The sequence below is a fragment of the Polypterus senegalus genome, chromosome 17 (assembly GCF_016835505.1).
Source record: "Polypterus senegalus isolate Bchr_013 chromosome 17, ASM1683550v1, whole genome shotgun sequence".
Classification (NCBI taxonomy): domain Eukaryota; kingdom Metazoa; phylum Chordata; class Cladistia; order Polypteriformes; family Polypteridae; genus Polypterus; species Polypterus senegalus.
Genome location: NC_053170.1, coordinates 52,968,872 through 52,996,729, shown reverse-complemented (window position 1 = coordinate 52,996,729; position 27,858 = coordinate 52,968,872). Strand labels below are relative to the sequence as shown.

At 40.1% G+C, this 27,858-nt stretch overlaps 1 protein-coding gene across 1 annotated transcript; it reads right to left on the bottom strand.

Moving 5' to 3' along the window:
• Positions 1–15,456: 15,456 nt before the first annotated feature.
• gja4 (gap junction protein alpha 4) lies at positions 15,457–18,653 on the bottom strand. The gene is made up of 2 exons (XM_039740415.1): positions 18,495–18,653; positions 15,457–17,212 (listed from the first exon to the last, which is right to left on the bottom strand). Exon 2 carries the CDS (start codon positions 17,201–17,203, stop codon positions 16,178–16,180), a length of 1,026 nt encoding a protein of 341 aa, XP_039596349.1. The 5' UTR covers positions 17,204–17,212; positions 18,495–18,653; the 3' UTR covers positions 15,457–16,177.
• Between the last annotated feature and the right edge of the window lie 9,205 nt (positions 18,654–27,858).

Here is a 27,858-nt window from a genome sequence, read left to right as displayed (position 1 = left end):
AAAATTTCTACAAATAACAGACACCATTTCCAATTAGTAAAATCTCACCCATCCTTGAATTTTTTTCAACTGTATCCACTTATTCGCAATCAATGATTTCAATAGGAAGCCAAGAGTTTAACCTCGATGGGATGCAATAAATCAGAATAAAGGATGGTTAAGTTACCTGGTGAAAGTAAACTTTTTTGTGTCCTTCACTTGACATGTGACACCGAAGTGCTCTTTACCCCATTGCTAAAGAAGAGCTTACTCTAAAAGATGCTATATAAATGAAAGGCTGACTGTGGCAACACAAAGAAGCTGTAGCTATGAAATGATCAAAAGAGCCGCCCCCTGCAGCGTCTGCTTTGTAATTCCTCCCTCATTTGTCCTTACATTTCCTGCAAAAAGCAATGCCTCTGTTGTGTTGTTTAGGTTCACATTTGGATGAAGTTCTTCCAAAAAGTAATTAAACTAGATGATAGTACTCCTTCAGCGGCAGCTGCCTCATAAAGAGACTCCATTGGAAGAACCTTTTTTGCCTCAAAAAATATGAAAGGGCTCCTGCACTCAACTGGATCCTTTATATAGTAAATTAGCATTGTGAATATGAGTCCCTTTACTTCTGTATTCCTAAAAGCACTTTCTGTAATTCATCTTTTACATTACCCTCAATAAAAGATGTCCTCGATCTCTGCAATTTCAAGTTATTCTGGGAGTATAACAGTTCTGTCATTTAGCTGCTGATTTACAATGAAATAGCAATAGCATAAAACCATGGGGGCAAGGACAAAATGGAGGAAAGATGTAAGATGGTGGACAACTTATTAAAAACAGCTCTATCCTCCGGTAATCTGCATGCAATGCGGAGGAAACTGGAATCACCATAATGACACTACAAGCTAAAAAAAATTAAAATTAATGTCATCTGCTTCAGCAGTTATTCATCTAAATATACTGAATTGAGCACCAAACCAGAAGAGACAGAGGAGACACACAGGATGAGCCCTTTGACGAACGTGTATGTGTTTACTGTTTTCATGAAAACAGGCAATCGCTCATCCACAGCACACATAACTAAACTTTTCCACCCTGAGGGGCTATGGGGTAATATTAACCAACAAGTATTCACCTAGTCACCAGTACAAGTCGCAGCTCAACTTCTCCCCACTTCTAACAATTTTGCTCACAGTCTATTGCTTACTCTTAGACCTTTGGCAGACACCTCACAATCCTAACTAGCATTCTGGGTGCTTCTAACTCCTGACATCCGCTCTACATTCTTCAACGTACAGACATTCCCAGTTCCCTGTAACCAATGTCCCCTGCCTTGCAGGTCAGATTCTAAAGATCCTTCCATCCTCCTTAGGGTTTCCTCATACAGGTTCTCATTGCTAATTCCTATGTCGAGAATGTTGGACCACATGTTAATCACTGAGCTCCTCCTTAAATCCCTTAGGTAAAATTTATCTAACATGCCCCCCTGCCCCCCACAACTTAAAAGAATATTTCTGATGCTGTGGATGAAATTGTCACTTACGGTTTGCTGGCATCGCCCTCCCTATCAGTGCTTAGTCTGATAGCCTGCTGCACAGTCCACCTCAGGAAGCTGGCTCCACTCGATCTGTAAGTCCTTCTGTTTGCCGGCTGCTACACTAATTACAGTAATATAATATTCTCAATATTCGCAATATGCTGCTTAATCCAGTTTTGCGTAAGGCCCACTCAGGTATAGACCAGCCTTCACTGGCACACAGGAGCAGTTTGGAATTGTCAAATAACTTAACACATGCAAGTCTGGGTACGTGGTAATTAGAACTGAGTACTTACAAGAACACACATTAGATCTCAATGGGAAAAAAATCCTGCTAGATATCTATACTGATATAGACTGGGTAATGTGTTAGGAACAAAAAGATGCCACATTGTTTGATAAAAATTAAAATTATGAACCTACAGAGGGCTGAATTCAATGACACCCCAAAAATCAAAGTGAAAAAATGATGCGGCAGGCTTGTGCATTTTGCCAAAATTTAATTGCAGCAACTCAAAATCGTACTCAGTAGTTTGTATGGCCCCCATATGCTGTCGGAACATGCTCCTAATGAGACAATGGACAGTGTCCTGGGGGATCTCCTCCCAGATCTGGACCAGGGCATCAGTGAGCTCCTGGACAGTCTGAGGTGCAACCTTGAAGCGGCGGATGAGACCAAAACATAATATCCCAGAGGTGTTCTATTGAATTTAGGTCAGGTCAGTGTGGGGGCCAGTCAAATGTATCAATTCCTTCATTCCTCCAGGAACTGCCTGCATACTCTCACCACATGAGACCGGGCATTGTAGTGCACCAGGAGGAACCCAGGACCCACTGCACCAGCATAGGTTCTGACAATGGGTCCAAAAATTTAATCACGATACCTAATGGCAGTCAAGGTGCTGTTGTCTAGCCTGTAGAGGTCTGTGCATCCCTCCATGGATATACATCCCCAGGCCATCTCTGACCCAACACCAAACCAGCCATGCTTAACGATGTTACAGGCAGCATAATGTTCTCCACAACTGCTCCAGACACTTTCACGTAGTCACATTTGCTCAGGGTGAACCTGCTCTCATCTGTGAACAGCACAGGGTGCCAGTGGTGGACCTACCAATTCTGGTATTCTATGGCAAATGGCAATCAAGCTCCATTGTCCCGGGCAGGCAGTGAGCACAGGGACCACTAGAGGATGTCGTCCCATCAGGTCACCCTTATGAAGTCTGTTTCTGATTGTTTGGTCAGAGACATTCACGACAGTGGCTTGCTCCAGGTCATTTTGTAGAGCTCTGACAGTGCCCATCCTGTTCCTCCTTGCCCAAAGGAGCAAATACCAGTCCTGCTGGTGGGTTAAGGACCTTCTATGACGGGCCCTGTCCAGCTCTCCTAGAGTAACTGCCTGTCTCCTGGAATCTCCTCCAACCCCCTTGAAACTGTACTGGGAGACACAGCAAACCTTTTGGCAATGGAACGTATTAATATGCCTTCCTGGAGAAGTTGGACTACCTGTGCAACCTCTGTAGGGTCCAGTTATCACCTCATGCTACCAGTAGTGACACTGACTGTAGCCAAATGCAAAACTAGTGAAGAAACAGTCAGAAAAGATGAGGAGGGAAAAATGTCAGTGGTCTCCACCTGTTAAACCATTCCTGTTTTGGGGGTCATCTCATTGTTGCCCCTCTAGTGCATCTGTTGTTAATTTGAAAACTGAAACTGATTAACAACCCCTTCTGCCACTTAACTGACCAGATCAATATCCCAGAGGTTTCATTGACTTGGTGCTATACTCTGATTAAAAAGTGTTCCTTTAATTTTTTGACCAGTATACAGAGAGAGAGAGGAGAGGCTAAAGGAAAGCAGGTGGCCCCAGAAGAGGGTTCAAGGACATTGAGGCCTTGCTTACTACTGAGGATAGCAGGCTGAATCTGAACTTTGTGATGAAGTCCAAATTTTGTACTTGGACATAGCTTTTGATTTACATATCAAGCATTGTAGCTAGTAACCAAAAAATGAGAATAAGATGGCAAGTACTTGTGACTGAAATAAAATTTTTGCATGTGGTTACTAAGTTCACACTGCATAGCTGGCTGAGCAGTATGGTGACACAGGAAGACCACAAAGTAAAACAAGTGATTTTCTGGGCTCATACATGAAGAATGTATCAGACTTTGCCTACTTGGTGAAGCCATAGGATAGGCTGCAGGAATCATGTACAGGTCCACATGTTGCCACCATGATTGTCACAAAATGACTGAAAATAAAGGGAAGTGGAATGGATGTGGCTTGGGGTTTAAACAAAACAAGGGTTTAACAAAGCTGGCTCCTGTCTTGCACACAGGTTCTTCAACTCATGAACTAGATTGCCTGAATTCACAAATGAATGAATGAAACTATAAATTGAAAATCACAGGTCAGCTCATCTTTCACATTTAAGGAAGTTTGTTGACCTTGGCAGAAATAAGCTGAGACAAGTGTGGCGTGTTAGCTGGTCTTCTGCCATAGTGCTGATTGCATTTAAATCTGCTTGCTTTGACCGTTATTTAAATAGCGCTCTGTCTTGCCAGGTGTCTTCAATGTGCTCCCAGTGTCCCGTTAATGAATCCACACAGTTCATATGATGAATTTAGCAGCTTAACGAAAGCAGCGCACCTGCTCTCTGACACAAGCTAATGTTATTGCCGACCCCAAACTTACAGGAAATCCTGGAATTTTGTTTTAGCTCTTAAATATATCGAGTGACGACTGCTGCAGCTGTTTGGGCAGCTTCTGGTTTTAAGGTTCACTATTTCACCAGCTGCAGCTGACATTAATAACAGTTTCTGCTGAAATTGTGATTAAAAAACATGTGCATCTTGAAACATTTCTAAGATAAAAAGGACTTGATGAGTGTATTTTTTATAGAACCCACTCCAAAAATGCAGAAATTGAGGAAAGCAACGTAATTATAAATGTAAGGTTGGCAATCCATAGAAAATGGAGGGTGAAGGTCAGGCACCTTGGAACATCAAGAATATTGATGAACTGTATTAATGTTGGTCAGAAAACAATACAAGCATTCTGCATTTAGTGTGGCAATATTCCATAAACGTGTTTACTTTTATATATTTAATTGTGGACGCAATACTGCTGCATAGCTTTACAGTTACTTATTTGATTGACACCCTTATCCAAGGCGACTTACAATAATTCAGATACAATTAGTTACATTTCTTGTTGTTTTCTAAATCAAGAACAGGCATGTGAAGTGACTTGTTCACGATCATACAGTGTCAATAGTGGGATTTCAACCTGTAACCTCAGAGTCTGAGGTCCAAAGTCTGAGAGTGTGATCACTCCTGAATAGTGCCCAGTGCTGTGGCTCTTTTATGAAAATGAGTGAAATATGGATGAAGATATCATTTGTAAAACAGTTGTTGGAAAACAACTCCATTTGTTTAGATTCAAATTCTGCTTCAGACTGCTCCCTGAAATTAACTCATACCCCATTCAGAGCTGGTCCTGCCTTATGCCCAGTGATACTGGGTTTGGCTGTCACTCCCTGCAAACCTTTATTGGAATACGTAGGTTCTGAAAATAATATATGATGCCTGGGATTCAACTACAGTACTGATTGAGATCATTTATGTTAGGTAGAATGCCCAGTGGAGGCTGGGTGGTCTTGTGGCCTCACAACCCCTGCAGATTTCTGTTTTTTTTTTTCTCCAGCCCTCTCTCCCAGCCATCGGACTTTACTTTATTCTCTGTTGTTTAGTATTGCCTAATCTTATTTTTATTTTTATAAACTTTTCTTTCTTCATTTTGTAAAGCACTTTGAGTGACATCATTTTTATCAAAATGTACTATATCAATAAATTGTATTGCGCTGATAATTGTCATATGGGAACTTTTCTCCAGTAAAACATGTTGGGATGCCAACAGTGAACTCTGGGATTTTCAGGAGGAATTCATTCTTGACAGCAAGGCCAATTCCATGGATCCACGTCTCTGACTGTGGTCAGCCTTTCCAGAAGAATGTATTTTCAGCTGTGGTTTCAGTGAGGGATCCTTCATCAGGGAGATAAGTCTCACTGAAAGGCACAACGTTGTCAACCTTGTAGCGCTGGAGCTCTGAGGCTGCGAGGGCTGTTCTCTATGATGTTCGGTCAGTAGTGGTCAAATCCATGAGTGCATGAACATTCGAAGAAGCTACTATGAGAGATTTTGAAGTTTTTCAGCCACATGTAAAGTGGTGACTCACCAGGTTCTATTGCTTTGCCAAGTACGGATCGGACAAACTTTGCTTAGGACACTTTTTAACATCCTCTCCTCATCAAAGATAGGCAGTGCTTTCCATGAAAAATGCTGCCTAGTCATGCCGGGAGGACATGGACAAGATACTTGTCCCATGTGTGCCTCTAAACGACCATCACACCAGTACCACCATTTGTGCAGGTTCTATGCTAAGAACATACACAATCACCAAATGGTAGTTTTCTCTATCTGTTGCCCATTGCTGTAGGACATTGATGCATGAAAAAAGATGAGGAAGATAGATGGAAGAAAGAGCCTGAGCAAAGGAGTTGTTGATATAAGTGGTAGTGAGGGTGCACAATCCCCAATCACATCGCTTGACTTCCTGTCAGAAATCTACGTGGCAAGCCAAGTACAAGATGACGAGGTACAGCAGGAAGTTGCACCACTTTGGATGGACCCTTAGTGTTACTGAGAGAGGGGTGATTGAATAAGAACCTCACTTCTGCCATTCCAGGAGTACCAGGGGTGATGGCATCACTCAGGAGATCATTGATCACGCAAACCACTCTGCCACGTTAAGGTGCTGACTGAGTGGAGGGTGACGACCAGAGATAGAAAGATGAATAACATCATTTCCGGATTTTGGTCCCGTGAGCGTGCTTTTAACCGGCTTCACCACCATTTTGCTTTCAGTCTAGTTGTACACTCATGTCTGAGAAGTTTTTCATCAAGTTACATGTGAACATCATGTTTGTTAATTTAATATTATATTGGTATATAATTTACAGTTATGCTGGGTTTGCCAGAGGGTGCCTGAAATCTTTATTTTTTTTTTGTCTTTTTGTTCAATATATATGTATATATTGGGAGGTTTCTGAACTCTTTTAGGAACCCCAAAATGGGATGACACGCCAAAGCTCGACTGCCGTGTCTGTGGAGGACTGCTTGACTGTTGCTGAGGTAACCGCAGGTTTGCAGTGCAGAAGCAGTGTGCCACAGGAACATTTACGAGCTGATCACTATACGTGCCTGTCGCCGATGAGTGATGCAAGGAACATCATAAATTCAGGGAACAGTATAACTTGGCCAATGACCTAGCCTTGACTATGCCCGTCTGCTGCGTCTGTGTATATGAGAGTAGTAGTTCCTGCTGCAATTAATAACCGTGCTGTTCCTGTTTCGAGCTGAATAAAGCTGGTTTTGCTAAAGTCCTGAGAGTCAGCCTCATGTTTTGGGGTGCAAGACAGTGACTCACATGTCAATATATATATATATATATATATATATATATATATGCACACAAGATATAAGATTAATTGCTTTTCCACCACCAACATCAATTCTGATGTTTGAGGTGGGCCAGGCTGTTCTTGTTGGAAACCATTATAACCAGAAGCTCTGCCATATTTGAGTCAGTTCACTAGCTGACTCGCCTTAATGCTTTGAATTACGTATTCTTAATTTTTAAAGTTCAGTTATAAGGGGATTGCCTACAAGTGCCCCAGCTCCTGTTATTGTGTCCTCTTGTCCTTGCAGTATATATACATATACTTATAAATATAAGGAAATGCCAGCTGGGTCACTCTGAGTGTGTGTGTGTGCGCCCAGTAATCAACGGGCATTCCCTGTAAAGATGGCTCCTGCCTTATATCCAACACTTCAAGGCTAATCTTCAGTGTTGAGTGATTCTGTGTGCAAAAATTCAAAAGCAGAAAATAAATAAAAAGAAACACACAAAAGAAAAAATAAAAATGCATTCAAGGGCTTAAAATTGGAAACAAATACAAAAATAGGCCAAGACCTACCACTAATTCCAAACACATGATGATTAAACATCTGCTTTACCCCAGTAAGGCCAACACCCAATTTAAAAAGTGATCATTAAGAAGTAAAAGGACCCCCGGGTCTTTCTGAAAAACTACATGAGTTGTATAATGCATTGTTCACACGTTTATGTTAGCTGTACTATTATTGCTGCCTTTCTTTGTATCACTTATTGGATCAAGCATTAACTGCAGCACAAATGCTGTAATCTGTTCTTTCACTTTGTCTTCAAAGGCAGGATGTCATTCTTGAAAGTCTAGGACTTCAGTTCTGATAGACTCCTGTGGTGCTTGATCTTCCTAATAACCACTTTTTTTTTCTTTGCTTTTTAATCAAAGCCAAATTCAGGACATTAATTGAACTCCTTGGCTAAGCAAAGGCAGCAGTGAAGGACTGAATACAGAGGTAAGAATTTCAAATAAATGGAGAAAGCTGAAGAAATAACTGGAATAAAATCACCTTAGGAGTAACCCAGCAATGCTTTTCTGGTGTCTTTGTCTCTTTGGATACTAGAATGTCACTGCCAGTAGACTAAAGTATGCAATGAGTAAACTCAGGTCATGCGGGTCAGTTTGGGGAGCATGCACTGGGGCAGCACATTGCCACACCCACTACACAACAAAACAGCTTGGTTAGCAACCCCCCAGGCAGACATGTATCCAGTCCCACCATCCAGAAATGACAATCTATCTGCCACAGCCAAGGGTTACATGGGCGTCCCTTTGGCCTGGTCCAGCTGCTCAGGTGAGAACCAGATAACCCTCAGGGAATCGCGCCACATGGCCATAGTGCTGTAACTGATGGTTCCTCACAATGCAGGTAATGTGCCCCATTCAGGACCCCGTGAGCAGCTGCTTGTTCGTCACAAAGTGAAACCTGCAGTATCTAAGGATTCTCTGAAGAGACACAGTACCAACATAGTTTAGTCTTCATTTCAGGTCACTGGAGAGCTTCCATGTCTTGATGGAAGCAACAAGACTCTAAAGACTTGGACCTTTGTCCTTTTGCAGAGATATCGGGAGCACCACACACCTCTTTCCAATGACCTCATGACTCCCCCATGCTCTCCGAATCCATCTACTGACTTCATAGGGATGGTCAGAATGTCTCTGCCGAGGTAAGTAAACCATTCGATGAGGTCAACACTCTATCCACAGACAGACAAACTGCTGATGGCTGTGCCAAGTGGTCATTAAAGACCCGGATCTTGGTTTTTATCCAGGACACTCAAAGCCCAGACACTCAGAATCCTCGCTCAGTCTCTCGAGTGCCCTGATCAGAGCCTCCATTGACTGCGCGAAGATCACAGCAAAGTCAAGATCCATGAATCTTTCTTCACCAACAGATGCCCCACAGCTGCTGGATCCCACGACCTTGCCCAACACCCAGTCCATACAAGCGTTGAACAGAGTAGAAGCAAGAACACACCCCTGATGAACCCCAGAATCAACTGGGAAAAACGCAGAGGTTCTACCTCCACTCTGCTCAGCACTCACAGTACCAGTATACAGACCGGCCAAGATATCCAGCAACTTTGGGGGGATCCTACAAAGTCTCAGGATGTCCCACAGGCAAGCTCGATCAACTTTGCTTTACGCAAATCGACAAAGGCTACAAAGAAACTCTGCTGAAGTTCGCATTTGAGCTCCATGAGAATCCTCAGTGCCAGGATGCGGTCGATGGTAGACTTCTTAGGCGTGATCATGGATCCTATTGAGGATGACCCTAGCAAGGGCCTTACCTGGCACAGAGAGCAGTGTTATCCCCCTGTAGCTGCCACAATCCAGGCGATCACCCTTTCCTTCCCAGACTGGGACAAGTCCCATTTTTCAGTCAGTTGGGATGACGTCCATCTCCCAAATGGAAGCAAAGATTGGTTACAAAGCCAAAAGGCCAGCCTACACAAGCCTAGAGAAGTTCACCCCAAATGCCAAACTCAAAATAAAAAAAAAATACAAAAAAAATAAAAACTTAAAACTTAATAATATTTAATACTTACATCCATTATAAAATCTGTTAATCCACCTAAAAATCATTGGTACTTACATATTAAAGTTTCTTAGAAGTGTATATATTGTAATATACACTGAGAATGCAAGATAAAGATTTGGCGTGTCTCCTCAACAAAACCCCATTTAATAAACTGAAGGAAAATGAACATTGGATAATGAAACAAATAAGGATGGACCGTCAGGGTCTGTCATGAATATAAGCACTCCTATACCGGAGGTGGGTCTCTCTCAGCTGTGGGTTCTTTAGTGAACTCCTACTTCTGGGTTGGCACATCCTTACATATCGGAGGAGGCGGAAGTGGCAGAACTTCCAAGTTTGTGCAGGAAGTCATATTAGTTGTCTTCTTTGTTTTCAGTAAGTCTACAGGCAGAAAAGTAGAAGAAATTAGCAAGTGCAGCCTTTCGTGGACAGGGGTACACATGATAGTCTTTGAGGAGCCCTGAAAGCACCCCCTAAGAACATGTTTGAAAATATGCCGTTTACACAAACCAGGATAGTTGACTCTTCCTTTCCTGATCAGGAGGTAAAAATAGGAGAAGATCAGTAGGAGTTCCCAGTCTGGGACCAGGTGAACCCCCCAGTAGTCTGTATGGCAGAAGTCCTAAAGTATCATTTGGACACCTGTAGAACACTGTGGAATTTGTAGTCCCCATCTGCAACGCTGTTGAGGTTTGTGGGAGCCACAGGAGGAGGTTCTCCTTTCTAAGTGAAGATGCCAAAGTGCCTCAAGGAGGCCATATTGATGAACTGGTAGTATTCTCAAGGGTGACAAGACAAAGGTGGCCAATACCTCACCCAGGGAGTTGAATTAAGAAGGAAAGGATGAGAACAAAGTTAATCTGGGAGGAGCTGAGGTTGAAGTTGAGAAAGATAAAAAGTAAAAGAATTTGTAAAAGAAGAAATCTGCTTTTGTAAGGTACAACTGTAAAATAGAAACACTCCTTTTTGAAAGTGGGACAATTGTGAGTGTGGTAGTGTCACATTATAAATATATATAAATTATGTATTAAAATATTATAAATAATATATACACATTAATACAAGGATAAGTGTCTGTGTGGCTGTGTAACTGTATGCTTGTCTGGTTGTTATGTCTCTGTCATTCCAACAGATGGTGCATCACCAGCATTAACACTGCTTTTACGAATCCCATACCTAATGGCATATAAAAGATATATATGCATTGTATTTGCTATTCCAACAGATGGCACATTACAAAAAATATTTTGCACCCCCAATATGCAGTTCATTTAATTACTACATGTTCTACCAGATGACATTAAAAGTCATAAGGAGAAACTGATTATTACAGCCTACACCACTCTACAAGCACACAGACTTATTTTGCTCAAGAATCCCAAGCCACTTCCTCAGTGGCTAAGCAATGTTCTATATGATTTCATATTAGAAAAAATCTAATTCTGCCTTAAAGGATATGTCCAAAACTTTTTTAAAAATTATTAATATTATTTTAAAATAAAATGTGATTGGGCATGTGATTGACTCTCTTGTGCTACTAATGGTTCTATTATATTTTTAAAAAATAGACATTGTTTACTGGCACCTCTCTTCGTTTTCTCATTCTCTTAGGTGGGGGTTCTAGCTTATTATATTTTTTTCCTTTGTTCCTTTTTTCTATATTGATTTTTAAGTAAACGGCTGGATTTGTCATTTTATTATTATTTGATTGAGCAGCGTGCTGTTGCAATATTCTGGTTTTCGAAGAAAAAAATGGCAATTACAGAATCATTAAAAAAAGCAAAACGAAATCTTGCATTATGGTTAATGCATGGTTGTTAAAGGACAAGTTAAACTGGCATTCACAATAAGCACAAAAGTGCATAGAGGGGTGTACGAAAGGCACCACTAGCTAGGCGCTGGGCGCAGCACCCCAAGGTTTTGACTGGTACGGCTGTGAAGAGATTCTAAATATTTGAATTGAAGTTTAAAGCTGTTGTCACATGGTAGTGTTTAAAAGTGGATGACGAGAGGCAGTGCTTTATCCCGTTCAATGAATATGCGCGAGTAACTGTGAATTATGAGTCATTAAAGCAGTTCCTACTGGCAGGAGGGGTGTTTAAGAATGTTGCTATGTTTATTCGACCATAACCCAAAGCGTTTCATTCATTCAGAGCAGTTGCTCCTCATAATTCAAAGAAATGCACGCTCATTCTCATTTTCAACTTTAAAATGTCTTGTCTTATTTATTTATCAATTTATTTATTTTTATTTTCCGATGCCTATCTGATGACAACACACACAGTAAGTCTGCAACTACAAGGCAATTTAGGAGTTTATCTCGGTAATGGATTATCTCGTATACAGGCAGATAAGGTGCTCATATGGGGAATGCTTTGGGGATTACTAGATAAAATATTGTTTTGCGTCCGTCAATGTATTGCTCTGACAGGCTCCAGCTGCCCCTCGAACTTGCCCCGATTAGTGGGTTAGGAAGAGAAGTGGATGGATTTTTCTTTAATTGAGCCTCGTCAGAAAATGTATTATCTCTGCGTGTCTTACTGAATTCACTTTCTCTCTGTGTCAAGGCTGTACATCTTGTCATATTGTAAATCAGTCCCGGTGTCAATTTGAATGCGCGAGGCGACGTGCGTCCAGCCGATGTAACCGAAATGATCTGACGCGACCAGTGCTGCGCAGTTTCCCGTTTCTCGCTCGGTGTTGCCGATGTCAGAGCTCTGTGAAAATCAGAGAACCTTCCACTACGTGCGCATTGCTTGGAGTTTTAATTTTTTTAAACTACACCCGGCATAGGCTCCTGCAGTCAAATTGAACAAAACTGCTACCAAACATGGACGGATCCCCGCGTGTTCACTGTTAACTTGAATGCAGCCAAGTAGGGGTATATTTCTTTTCAACATGAACGCCCTGATTGCTATTTATTAAAATGTAATTATGTCAGTTTATTTAATATATTAAACTAACCGCGTCATCTGCTCTGCTCGTTAGTTTATAGTAATATTTTTTGGTTTAGATTTGTTTGAGGGTCCGTCTGTGTGGGAGAGAGGGGTGAAACCTCATAAAATGCAGGAGGAAGCCTGCTTATAAATATCGGTCCATCATTTAAAGCTGTGCATGTATAACTGACAGATGTTTAATTGTCTAGGTTATCGATAATGTCAATTAATCGTTTGACTTCTAAATAAATAGAGACACGTTCCCTCAGTAGCAGAGGACTATCAGAAGGGTTGGGGATACCAGAAAAGTATGGGAGAGGGGGCTACAGACAGAGTATTTAAGAAGAAAAACAATTTGAACACATGTTCCTGTTGCAGTAGATCACTGGCTTGGGTACAAGGCAGCAAGCGTGAACCCTGGCCTTGGGTTAATTCATGGGTTGCCCCTGACCCCAGGTGAGTGGAATAAGATGAGGCTGGTGACATGCATACACATGCACTGAAACGTAGCAACCAGGAGTTTCAGAACACCTGTGTGGCAGACAAGAGCAGATGACAAAAACAGTAGTGGGTCCAGCCACTAAAGAAACCAACAGCACTTTTCAGGGCTGACTACCACCACCTTTCTGCAAAGTGCTAAATTCATTCCTCCATCTCTTGCACCCTTGGGTCATTATGGAGCTGGAGGAAAGTGTGGCATATGGGTTACATCAAAGATGGTAGCAGGTCAAACCGCCCCAGAAACCAATGGTTTTTCTCATGGCTCACTATTACCAGTTTCCCTCAAAGTGCTAAATCCATTCCTCCATCTCTTTTTCCCCTGGGTCATTACATTGGTAGCAGAAGTGGAATAAGAACTATCCATCCATCCATCCATCCATCCATCCATTATCCAACCCACTATATCCTAACTATAGGGTCATGGGGGTCTGCTGGAGCCAATCCCAGCCAACACAGGGCGCAAGGCATGAAACAAACCTTGGGCAGGGTGCCAGCCCACTGCAGGATAAGAACCAAAGAATCAACTAACAACCTGAGACAGAAGACTGGTTTAACATTAATGCTGGGGACCCCTCAACCATGCTCAAGAGGGTTCACTTTAGGCTGGGCAGACCACATCACATTGCACCCCACAAATATTCCTGAATATGGACATCATCTTACTTTTGAGGATGAGGGTTTTCAGAAGAAGGCAGTGTAGGACCCTGGGTCTGGACCTGAAAGGTACATTGTCCTCAGGTAGCAGAGGACTGTCAGAGGGGACAGGGATATCTGGTGAAGGTAGCCATAAATCCAGCTCTTGAGAGCATGGAAGGGGGAAGCACAGACAAAGTATTTAAAGAGAAGCACTTTGACCCATGTCCCAACTACTAAAGCTCACCAACCTGGGTACCTGGTTGACAGTGAACCTCAGATGTGGACTCTGGCTTTCACTCAGCTCATGGAGCCAGAGAAAACTGTGGCATATGGGATATCTCAAAGATGGTAGCAGGTCCAGCCGCTCAAGAAACCAATGATCTTTCTCAGGGCTAACTATAAGCAGTTTTCCTCAAAGTGCTAAATCCATTCCTTTGTCTTCTCACACTATTGTCATTTTATATTTATATATAATTATTATGTGGAAAGAGTTGAATGTCACACCACAACTAACCCATTTCACGTTTACCTTACACTGAGAGAGATCCATCCTGAGGATGACTGACATTACATCTGCTCAGGATGATGGCCACTCCACCTCTTTCCCTTCCACTCTGCTACATATTCCACCTGGACCTGGCAGCATCAGCTTGGACCCAGCCTTTAATGAGAGCTCTACCCCTCTTTTGTGTCTCCCTCATCATATTACCTGTAGATAGATAGATAGATAGATAGATAATCCTTAATATGTGGTGGATGTGTTGCATGGGTGCCTGTGAAGAGCCTTGGTCATTTACTTAATAACTGCAGCTATGCCCCAGTTATAGCAGATGAAATTACAGCTCTCTGTCTTCAAGAGGGTATGGCCATAAGTATATGTACATATGCATATATATATATATATATATATATATATATATATATATATATATATATATATATATATATATATATATATATATATATATATATATATATATCCATCCATCCATCCATTATCTAACCCGCTATATCCTAACTACAGAGTCATATGTGTGTAAATATGATGTTTAAATAGTATACTGTGGACATGTCTCAGGCTGTGGATATCTCCCACCTTGCTAAGTGAATCAACTGTCATGTTAGTTTTCATCTAACCTTGCGACTAACTATACTTCAGCACATCTTGTTCTCTACTTTAGCCTTTGTTCTCTATTGCTTGGCAACTTTCTATTTTCTAATCACTTTTATATTGTATGTTTAGAGAAATTTTTTGTTAGTGGTCTTGAACAAAGTGTCTGCTAAATAAAGAATGATAATAGTACTATAATATATATTACTTTTAATGGAATGCAGCAGAAATGTCAATTTATTCAAAATGCAAATCACTCTAGTCTCTATAAATGAACTTTAAACTTTTCCGGCTCTACTATAATGTATAACAACATAACAGTAACTCTCTAGATATTGTTCTAAATTTGTTTAAATCATCCATCCACTAATCCATCTGAACCAGATAATCCCATTACAGGGTCATAGCAGGTTTGGCAAGGATCCCACCCTAAAAGGAAGCCAGTTCATCACAGGGCACTGTTGCTCAGAATCACACCAATTAATCTAAGACACAAGTTTCTGAAACATGGAAGTTAACTGAAAAACTGGAGAAAAGCCAAAAAGACACAGGAAAGCTGGATGTTTAGTCTCCATACAGGCAATGACCAGACCAACAAACGTCTCTTAAGAAGCAGTTATCACCATATCTCTGTCCCATCCTCATTTAAACCACAGATTTAAAAAGTAAAAAAGAAATGTATCTTTCCTCATTATATTATTTGTCTCCTGGAAAATTTACAACCAATTTATTGACATATTTGTAATTCACCCTAAATGACTCCACCCTTTTACCATTTAATTAACTGTGCTTTGTTTATTGATGATCTGTAAAACCTTAATGTTAAACTGATCAAATCAATAAAAAACAATAAGGCAGCTACAGAATAAAACCTTAGCGCAGCATATTTGGATTTTCATTAGTACCAACATTGTCCACTCAACTGCATTGATATACAGTGCCATGTTTAAAAAATCAGTTTAATAAACAATACTTAGGTTGTGGTAAACATTTCCAGGTTCCTGATACAGTTCCATATCATATTTTAAAATTACCAGATCCTCCTTTCACTGGTTTTATTTGTTCCATATGTTGGCCCTACCTTGTAGAATAGTTTAGATTTGTTTTAACAATAAATATCACAGTAGTATTTCACAGTCTTTTAGAAATGTTTTACATTTTGCTCCAACATGAAAGCAGATTGTGATGTCCACTGCCATGGCTCTTGGTGCTTTACTGTATTGAAGAGTTTCCCAGTTGCCTTGACTGGTCTCTGTGCCTCTGTGGCAGCGGAGGGCTTACAGACTGTGATCACCATGTAGATGTCACTTGTAATCCACGTGCCTTGTCTTATTTCAAGCGCTGGCCTGATGATTTCCTTACTTCTGAAGGAAATACTCTTTTTGTTTCCTTATTTTAGACTCATTTTAATTTGTCACTGTCACTGGACTTTCACACATAGTGCCTTCTCTGTCCTTCAGAGCTATCTGTTAGTCTCCCCGATGACATTTCTTTTTCATTGTGCTCCTCTTGATACCCTGGATATCCTGGGAGCTGGTCAGATTTGGACTCAATATTCCTCTGTTGTCTGTCGTTTCTTTCTGAATCCATACCACTTTCTTGTGGTTTGAAATTAATATTTGGATCACTAAAATGGCTATGATTACTGGCACTAGCCATAGGTAAGCAGAGTTGGGCATTCTCCATATAATTCAAAGTGGGCTCATAAACCACTGGTCTCTTGTAAACCTGAAAGGCATTCTGCTTTTCATAGTATTTAATTGCTCTCCTTACCATTGTCTTGCCAAGTAAATGAAAGAGCTCTATGACATTAAGTACAAGGGAGATCAGTGCAAGTACTTGCATGTAGATGGTGAAAATGGTTTTCTCAGTTGGTCGAGAAACAAAGCAGTCCACTTTGTAAGGGCACGGAAATCCTTGGCACTCATAGCGAGGCTGAATAAAGAAACCATACAGGAACCACATCCCCAGCATGAAGCCAGCTTCCAAGATTACTTTGCAGACAATACTTATAGTGTAGGTGATCATTAAAGCTCCTTTCAGTTTGGGAACATTCTGAAATTCATGCTCCTGCATATCTCTTTTTGACTCTCCATATCCCACTGCCTCCTCATTTCCTTCCACACCATTCTCTTGCTGCTCTTTCTTCTTTCGGCTTGCCCGTATTGCAAGGTGCCCAAGATAGATCAGTGTGGGAGTGGAGACAAAGATGATCTGCAGCACAAAGTACCGGTAATGGGAGATGGGGAAGCTAAGATCATAGCACACAAGTTGGCAACCAGGTTGTAACGTGTTGCAGAGAAATTCAGACTGCTCATCATCCCAGGCTGTCTCTGCAGCTGAGCACAGTACCATCACCCGGAATATGAAGAGCACTGTCAACCAGACTTTCCCAACACCAGTCGAGTGCTCATTGACCTGCCCGAGCACACGCTCCAAGAAAGACCAATCTGTCATCCCTGAGACCTGCAGCAAGAGAAGAATTTAGACTGTGAAATACTAGATGGTATCCTTCATGGAACACCTTTTGTACAGTATAAGACAGATGGTGACCTTCTTATCTATCTATCTATCTATCTATCTATCTATCTATCTATCTATCTATCTATCTATCTATCTATCTATCTATCTATCTATCTAGGCATCTCTTTATATATATAGAGTATTATATATTATATATTACTGTTGTTTTCCTTATAACAAATGATACAGAGTGGTAATATGATGCCAATATGGCTCCATATTATAAAGTCACCTTTTGCTAATCAAAGTTGAGATTAGGGCAGCACTGAGGCACAGAGGGCAGCACAACTGCCCCACAGCTCTAGGGTCATTGGTTTAATTGCTGAAAACTGGGGAGTTTTGCCTTTCCACTGTGTTAATGTGTTTCTTTTCCAGATAGTTTGGCTTCTTCTTCTTATCCCAAAAATGTGCCAATTAATACCATTGATTCAGAAAGTATTCAGACCCCCACACTTTCTGCACAAATAATTGTGTTTTAGACTTCATTTTAAATTGATATATTTGGTATTTTTGCCCATCAATTTACTGTACATACTTGTATATAAGTTGGGTGTTGAAACAATAAAAATCGATCATAAAATCATACCCCGATTTGTATGTCCGTTCAAAAATATGACACATCATTTTTTTTTTTACATCTTCTTGCAAGAGAAGAATTTAGATGGTATCTTCCATGAAACAACTTTTGTACTGCATAAGACAGATGGTGGCCTTCTTTTCTATCTATCTATCTATCTATCTATCTATCTATCTATCTATCTATCTATCTATCTATCTATCTATCTATCTATCTATCTATCTATCTATCTATCTTGTATAGTGCCCTTTCTCCAAGTAAACACAATTAAGCAGTAAACTTGTTATCTGTTGAAAATATGTTCTTTTTTTTAATGTGATGTTTTATACATCACATTAAACCATCTAAAATGTTTCAGTCCTTTTCTTTTGATCGTTCACTGTATAAATTCACAGTGCTGGAACATTTTATATATAGCATTACAACTTAAAAAGGGGTCAGTGGATTTTCCCAGCAATGGCATCTAATTATAACATTAACATTTTATCATATTATAAAATTGTGTTAACTGATGCAGAAATTAAGAATAAGTGCCTAAATAAACATCACAATTTTTAATGAAGAACAAACTTTGCCAATTTTGATTTTTATCAATGATACATTTTATTACTAATAAGCCCACCAAAAATGAAATGTAGAAGTTCTTACCTATGTACAGGAGTATCAGCTGGGTCTGGTCTCTTAAAACTTTATACCCAGCGTAACATTTACCTAAGTTTCTTCCTTTTTTCTGTGTATGTTGATGGCCGAGAGTTTGCACTATCCACTGACTGGCAGTGTGGTGGGAATTGTGAAGCAGACCTCAGTAAAAACAACAAATAATTCCAGGGATCTGTTTTCCCAGGCTCTTTTAAAAGGGGAGGTCCCAGCTCAATGAAGTCCAGGAAAAAGGACGATTAAAGTCAAAAATAACTTTGCAGTGCAGAAGGCTTTTTTAGCTCAGGCATTTTAAAACCAGCTATATTATGTAAATATTTCAAGTGTACTGAAAGCAAATTTTAAAAGTGAAACAATGGTTGGCCTTTAGTGCTGTATTTTTAGATTCACAGGGAGAGCACTTATGATAGAGTGCATTGGATTTTCCTTGACCTCTTTTATGATTTTGTTGAAACTAAGAAAATTGTCAGCTCTGTAAAACTGTGTATCCTGAGCCTCAACTTGAAACTAATGGCCGGGAACTGAATCAGAAAAGCCTGTAAAAATGAACACCCTCAAAAATAACAACGATTATATTCATTTTTACAAAATACTATTTGAATAACTTGAATGAAAAATATTCAAATTACATATACTGTTTGCCAGGTAATAAAAATAAAATCAAAGGAAAAGGCTAATATAATTTTCTAGTCATTATCATTACAGTAAGAGCTCTGCTACCAGTTTCGACAAATGGTAACCCCAGCCCGCTCTCAGCAAATCACTGCAGTGTCTAATAGCCTCCAGCAGATGTCACCAGTGTGCTGTCACCCAGGTATTCAACAATCAGTTCAGGAATCATTAAATAAGGAAGGCCCTCAACTTAAAAAGCTGATAAAATGGAAAATCACAATATTCTTCATGAGGTTAGTGCAGTTTTCTTAGACAAACATTTATTTTATGGCATATCTAATGCTAATTAAAAAATTGTTCACTTCCGACACACATATTTACTGAGAGGTAACTTCATATTGACCATCTTATATTTTGTTATTTTCTTCAAATTAGCTTAACTACCACAGTCATTCAATCAGAATTTAACTTGGACTAATAAAGAAAAAATTTACTCAGTAATCCTTTTCAAGCAGCAATAAGGCCTTATGGGCAATAAAGCGTTAACAGCAGTAGTGGCATAGCAGAGCTACTGCCACCTTCTATATGCCTCCTTTTTCCCACTTTTTAATCAGCCCACTGCTAAGGGTCTAATACCAAGCAGCTTTCTTTTTCCACCGCTTTAGAAGCCAAGAGTCATTGAAGGTCACAAGCCTGATTGTGACAATATGGTGACTGTGACACGGGAGGTGAATGAAAGACTCACAATAAACAGAAACAAAATGTGCCTCTAAGAGGATATGACAGTCATTGATGTTGCTTTTATATTTGATGTAAAAAGGGAAATCACCACAGATTTTTATTTGACAGCAGGACACCCAGCGATTGGTAATCAGACCGTCAGGCTGGTTAATTTCTTGCCAGGTTGTTCAGCAATCACAGCTACAAAATACACAATATATTCACATATCCACAAAAAAAGCATCATTAATATGGCCAAAGTAAGAATTTCATGTCGAGTGAATGTTCCTCCTTCCTTCACTAGGTGCGTGTAATGATTCTGAAGCCAGTGGCACAGCCCAGTTGTTTCCTAACTGGGCAGAATCGGGTTGGACATCTTGGCATTGCACTGCACCATATGAAAAAACACTGGAGAACTGGGCTGTTGCTCTTGGCCAGCGTTCTAAACAGCATGTTGAAGCAGCATTATGGAAAAAGACCCCAGGGTCTCCATTGAATATCCAGGAGCTTTTTAGTTCCACTTTTTTGAAATCACTCAGAAGGTTTTAATCTTATTATTCTCATGTGTTATCGATTAACTGCCTGTTGTGAAGTCAGCATGCTTTTCTTGTGTAGGATTAGGACCACCACTGAAAGGAGTATGATAGTTATAGTGCCCCAGGGGTCAACCTGGATTGAACTGAGATCAGCATGTGGACGTACTGGTTTGTATTTACACTGAGGCGTATGCTTTCAATTCTTGCTCAAATTATTAAATATTGGCACTTGTTCATATCTCTGATTTCTTTGTACTGCTTCCCAGTAAAACACATATGTTGTGAGTTTAAAATTGAAATATTGTAGTACTGCAGAATAAAGTGGGCATATTGGCCTATGCTGTACATGTGAGACGGCAGTCATACCACTTCTTGAATCCACCTGCAGTGCAAGATATTTCTGTGATTAGATCACCGCAGGAAAAGAGTCTGTCAGGGTCTGAGAAAAGGATCTGGTACTCCTGAGGCATAAACAGTACTTCTAATTAAAACCCTATGCAGAGGCCTCATTGTACCAAAGGAAAGTGTCGATAAGGACCACAGCAATATCTTTGCTGCTTGCTTAGAGGTCAAAGGACCCTGTTTTAGCTCCTTTCAGAGGTGGATTTCACAGAACAGAGTTAGAAAGACTTTCCTTCATGTCATCCATGAGATTTCGATAAGAGCTTGTAATAAAATTGCAGTTTAGGGGCATATAGCTAAGATCTGGCACATGGTTAACTCTATCAGGAAGCAATAGGTTCAGGTTTAAGTTAATGTGCTAGATATCCTGGAGGGGAAATGAGCAAGGACCCCTGATGATCATAATTTTTCTTTACAGATCTCTACAGTGAAGACTACCCAAGTGGTGACACAAAAGCCTGACCCTCCTTGTAGTGGTAGGAGATGATCACTGAAGGTTGAATTCATCCTGTCAGAGATGAGGAAACACGTGGTCCCAATCCAGAAGTAGGATTAGGTTGGTCTTCAAAAAATTAAATCTGGAAGGATGGAATGCGTGTTGAATAATGACATTCAGGCCGAGCAGAGGCTGTGTTTTAGTCTTCCTCAAGCCAAAAGTCCTAATATTAGAGTTACAAGGTGAGTTTTGGCAAACGCTTATCTATAGAGGAATGTTAATGATTTACTGCACACCAAGTTGCAAGAAATGTGATTCAGGTCTCAAAATATCCAAAATCTAGACCAGAGGCCTCATGTATAACGCCGTGCGTAGAACTCGCACTATAACATGGCGTAAGTACAAAAGCCGAAATGTGCTTACGCACATTAAAATCCAGATGCAGGAATCTGTGCGTACTCCAACTTCCACGTTCTTCCGCTACATAAATCCCGATCAACGTGAAACTAAAACTAACGCTCGTGCACGCACTTTATGTAACGCCCCAACTCCTCCCAGAATTACGCCTCTTTGAATATGCAAATGAATATAAATTGCCCTTAAACTCAGCCTTCTGTGAAAAGACAATGGGAAAAGCACTGGGGAAAATATAAGAATTTCAGCGAATACCAAGTGGAGGCAAAGGAAAAACATACTATTTGTTCAAATAAACCATGGTATAATCAACAAAAGGAAGTTGATCGAGTGACATAGCATGTTGGAGAACTTGAAAGCTCACGTTCACAAAATCGCAGAGTGCCGGAAATAAAAAAGAAGTCACATATCAAAGTCGCCGTGAAAAGCCGAGTTGTAGCCCACTGTCAGAGTGTCATATGGAAGCTTATTAGGGCACAGAGAAAAAAAGGCACACGGTGGGAAAAAAGCACGAAATGTCAACTTCAATCTCGACATTTCCACTTTAATCACGTAGTTTATTTTGTCATTAAAGTAGAACATCATGAACTTCATCTTAAAATCATTTAATTAACCAGTTTCTCAAATCACATCGTAATTAAAGTAGCACGTTAAATGCTTTGTTTTGTATTTGATCTTCTATGTGCCTATGTGTGTGAATCACTACTTGTTTCTTAAACCGGCTCTCTTCCTCCAACTGGACACAGAATCCATTACATTTGTGATATTACAGTTCTCTGAATAATTAAAATACTGAGATGTATACGTGATATCATTTTCATGATGATAGGAGTTAAAGCACGTTATTAAACATGGGTTTCACTTCGATTAAATAATTTATTGCAGCAGTACTCAGGGGCGGCTCTAGGCTTGTGGTGGCACTCGGCAGAGGAAGAATCGGTGGCTCCTTCGCCGCCAACGTCAGTAAGGTAGCTTATGCACGGTGGATGGCCTCGTCCGTTGCAAACACTTCATAGCCGCCTCGTGCTCATGACACAAGCATTTAACTTTGCCGAAATTTGTCGCTGCGTTTTTAGCTGTGTTGTTATTTTCTCTTTCTGTGTTATATTCAATATACTGTATATTGGCGTAGCCGTCACTGCAGTCCTTGCTTTTCTTTCGTTAAGTAACTGATCGCCACACAATCAGCTCTGTAATAGAAGTTAAGCCATCTGTAAGCTTAGCGCCGATTCTTCAAAACGTTTAAGGAACATTGAAATATCTTCGTAGTACATGTTTAATTATTCTATCCTTAACGACACTCCCAGTGAAGAATATAGATTATTTAAATGAAGTTAAAGTTTTATCTGTATAATTTAATAAACATATTTTGCTGCATTTCACCTTAAAAATGATACCGTCATCATATATAAATACGTGCTTTATAAAGTGGCTCAGGTGTGTGATATTATAACTGTAGTGCAAGTTTACAGTGGGGTGATTGTACTTATAAGTACAAACAGTTCTACAAGGTGCAATTGATTGAGTGCATTTAAAGTTCTTGGGATGAAACTGTTTCTGAACCGCGAGGTCTGTACAGGAAAGGCTTTAAAACGTTTTGCAGTGGCTGAGACAGCGTGTCCTTAAAGCTGTATACCGATAATTCTCTTTCCGATCAGCTGCTGCTGTGATTCACACTCAGATACAGTGATATAAATACTCCGAGTGGTGCAGTGAGAGAAATATGGAAAAAGATGATCCGCTGTGGCAACTCCTAACGGGAGCAGCTGAAAGAAGAAGAAGAAGAAGAAGAAGAAGGAGAAGTGAGAGTAACAACGCTAAAGCAGTTATGGTATTTGGAATACTATGGCTGTTCCCTGGACCATTATATTGTTACAAGTTAATTACAATCAGATGCGTTACACTAATAAACAATATGCGGTTAGTTTCAGTGTATTTATAAAGCCGCGTCAGGAAAATAATGAGTAACCACACAGGAACAGTAGCACTGCTTTGACGTTGGGTGCTGCCAGTCTGCAAAACCGAGCGGAGAACTTGCATACAACAAGGTATGAGGTACCATGGAAAAGTGCGTGGCTTTACGCCAAGTGTAGGTTTTATACATCGCGATTTGAACGTGGAAAAGTTCTTACGCAACATTTCTGTGCGTACGCACCGTTTATACATGAGGCCCCAGTTCTCCCCTTAGTCTGGAACCAAAAAATAGGTTTCACTTCAGGCAGCCTGACTTCAAACTCAAGCAGCAGACATTTAGGCCTAAGTAGGACCCAAAACCTGGGGGAATAGGATTTTAAAATTCCCTTAAAGCTCCAAATTCTCTTAAGCTGATGTCCCATTGGGTAACTTTTAGTCAGATTTGCCAATCCCAAATTCTGATCTTGTTGTCAGAACATGTCAGTTTAGATAACTGAAAATCACTGGCTATGTCACATTCCTTTTTTTTTTTTTGAAGTTTTATAAATTAAAAGTAAAATTGAGTGAAGAACAAATCGATTCCCACCCCTGAGAGAGAGAGCAAGGCAATCGGCATGAAATTTAAGGCTTGTAAACATACCTAAATTAATAAATTTGATGATATAGATGCATAACACAGAGAAATACGGAAATAATTGCTTCCTCTGTCCTTTAAGAGCTTATTTTAAAATATTACCGATTAGATCCTGCCATGTTTTGAAAAAAGTTTGTACGGATCCTCTAACTGAGTATTTGATTTTTTCCAATTTCAAATAGTATAACACATCGGTTTACCACTGACTTAAAAGAGGAGAGTTTTGGTTCTTCCAGTTTGGCTATGTCACATTTCATGATTGCATGCTGCCATCCAGCACAGCCCTGCTCATCCTTTTTCTGACACAGATAACATGCTACATGATAGAGCCAGAGCTGTACGAAAGGTTAACAGCTGCAGCGAGTTGAGCTGCAACCTCTGACCTCTTCTTTTTCTTTTTTCCATTTTGCTATGAAAATTAAAACATGAGACATCAGAAAGACAGGCCTCCCTTCTGCTTGTAAGGTTTAAATCATCCATATTCCTTATTTCTTGTTGCTACATTCTATCTATTTTACTTTCCAATGAGCATTAATTAGTAGTCTGTTCTCATGAGCCTGCCCCTCTGACTAAAGACAAACTCAAACATATTTGATTTTATCATAGGGAGTTGCGAACTAATATGTTTCAGTTGTTGGGCATGTCAGATTAGGTAACTGATTTTATGGGAGTATGGGAGACTACCACCGACTCACTAAGATCATTTAACCCTTAAACTGCCTGAACCAGCTATAATTAGTTCGCAATGCAATTTGCCAGCACACCAGAGCCAAGTATATTCGGTGACGTACATTCATTGAATGCCACAACTGGCTATAGCTGGCTCCCAGTGCAATTTGCCAGCACACAGAAGCTGATCAGTCAGTGCCGTACATTTGTTGAGCAGCCAGCTCATGACCACTGCCACCCCCAGCAAATCAGCACCACTGTCCCTGGGATTCAGCCGCTGCACTAGATGAGCCTGCAAGTATCAATATTGGCCTCTGTGTTCTTGTGTGCAGCCAGTTCAAGTGCAGCTGGCTCGGCGATTTAGTGAATTTCATCAAGTGCGTCAGTTGCACCTTGTACATATAATCATAGATTGATGCAGTAGTTTTTTTTTTTTGTTATAGTTTTTACAGTTCATTGGCAGTGTGTAAAATGATCAGTATTGCAGTAATTGTGATGTTTTTGCAAGAAAAAAAAAATGTGTTCCATTAAAATTTCACTTTTTCTTGGTGAATGGTGATGTTTCCTTAAAAGGTGCTTTAAAAAAGTATCCAGGGGTGTATTAAACCCCCAAATATGTGGCAGTTTAAGGGTTAAATGAGGGCTATGACTGAAAATTCCTGGAAAAGTTGAATAATGTGACGTAGTCTTTAAGATGCCTCTCAAAGGAGAGAAACTGTGAAAACGCCGGTTTGAGAGACAATATATGCCACAAGTCCTTACCACAACCTGAGACCCTCTATTCTGGGTGTTATGTAGCCAAAGGGAGGTCTCAGGTGTGATGATGTCATGGTGGACCCGCAATTTGGGGTTTGACAAGTAGTGCAAATGGGATAACTTCATATTTAAAAAGACATAGTACAAGTAATAAATAATAAAACTAGTCTGAAGGAAATAATAGCAGCAACATTTATTTAAATAGCAACTTTAATCACAAATTATAATTCAAGATGCTTTACAAATGGTAGCAAGTAGAAACAAAGAAAAACAATAATCAAACAAACGAATTATACTAAGGGACAGTTAGGGGTGGCACGGTGGTGCAGTGGTAGCCTCGCAGTAAGGAGACCTGGGTTCGCTTCTAGGGTCCTCCCTGTGTGGAGTTTGCATGCTCTCCCCTTGTCTTTGTAGGTTTTTCTCCAGTTACTCCGGTTTCCTACCACAGTCCAAAGACATGCAGGTTAGGTGCATTGGCGATCCTAAATTGTCCCTAGTGTGTGCTCGGTGTATGTGTGCCCTGTGGTGGGCTGGCGCCCTGCCTGGGATTTATTCCTGCCTTACGGCCCGTGCTGGCTGGGATTGGCTCCAGCAGACCCCCGTGACTCTGTAGTTAGGATATAGCGGGTTGGATACTAACTGACTGACTGACTAGGACAGTTAGTGGTGAGAGGAGAAAACTCCAATGGAGACAAACTTCTGGGGTTCCATCGGGCCTGTCTGGGTATTCCTTCATGTATATCTAAGATATAAAAAAAAAAAAGAATAAAAAAGAGGCAGTCAGCCTGTGCAGATGTAATCAGAGACGGAATATCAGCGTCGTTCTACCTTACATCTTCCTCAGGGAAATTCGTCCACAAAGGTTCTGGCCCAAAGCCTCCATTGGATGCCGAGGAGAGAAAAAAAGACAATGTCATCAGTCAAAAATCTAACAAAACGTCAGATTAAAAAAGTAAGTTTTAATTAACAACTATACCATGTGCCCTGATGTATCTCTATAAGTAGGTTATTCCATGTTTTTGGTGCATTTTTGGGGCAGGGAAACTATTTTTTATGTTTTACTCTTAGAACAGCAAACAAAGCAGAATTTGAGGTTCTAAGGATACAACTCGGAAAGTAAGAGGACAAACACTCCAAGATATGTGAAGATGCAAGATTATTCAAAGCTTTACATATAACCAATTAGCAGTACATTAAAATTGGTTCTGAAAAACACAGGCAGCCAATGTAAAGACACTAATACTGTGAGTAATGTGGTCAGATTTCTTCTTTGGAGTTAGGATTCATGCAGGTGCATTTGAGTTGTAATCGATTTTAATCTTTGTTGGCAGACCTGTCAGGAGTGCTTTGCGGTAATCTAAAATGTTAAACACAGAAGCTTGCTTCAGTTTTTTTTCATCCTCTAAGGATATAAAGGACTAAACACATGCTATATTTCTAAACAAAAAAATGCAGTTCTGGTCATATAATTAATATGAGATTTAAAATTAAGATCTGACTTTAAAATACTCCAATACTTTTTTTTACCTCAATGTTCTGTTTATTTCTAGTTTTTCTATTTTTTTTTTAATTTCTACACCTTTTGGTTGTGGCCAACAGCAAGTAGTTCAGTTTTCCCCTTATTTAACTTAAGAAAATGTAAAAACTTTCTCATTGCATAATGCTGTTAGGCAATCTTTCAGAGAATCTAGATCAGGGGTGGGCAATGTCGGTCCTCGAGAGCCACAGTAGCTGCAGGTTTTTGTTCCAACCCAGTTTCTTAATAAGAAGTCAATTTATATGACATTTTGATCCTTCATTTTAGTGGTCTCATTTGTTAAGGTTCCCCATCCTTAATTGCTTATTTCAGTCTTAAACAGCTGCTTTCACTGTATTTAATAGCTCCTTATTAGCAATAAGATGTAAATGACAAAGCAGCCAGTAGTTCTCCATCTTGCTTGTTTCCATTTATATCTGTCTGTGTTCATTATGCACTGTTTAATTTAATACAAAACTTAATAGAAAAATGTGACAGACTGAAAATGATACGTTTTAGGCTTCAAATCATTTAAATGAAATCCTTGGAAAGGAAAAAAATCAATTTACAATTTAAGAACCTCACATTGCAGACTAACAAGCCATAAAATCAAATAAGATCTGACACTGGCAAGGATTGGTTTCTAATTAAGCAGTTGGGTTGGAATGAAAACCTGTAGCCACTGCGGCCCTCCAGGACCGACATTGCCCACCCCTTTGGAGCAGCTAAGGCTATGGATAAATACA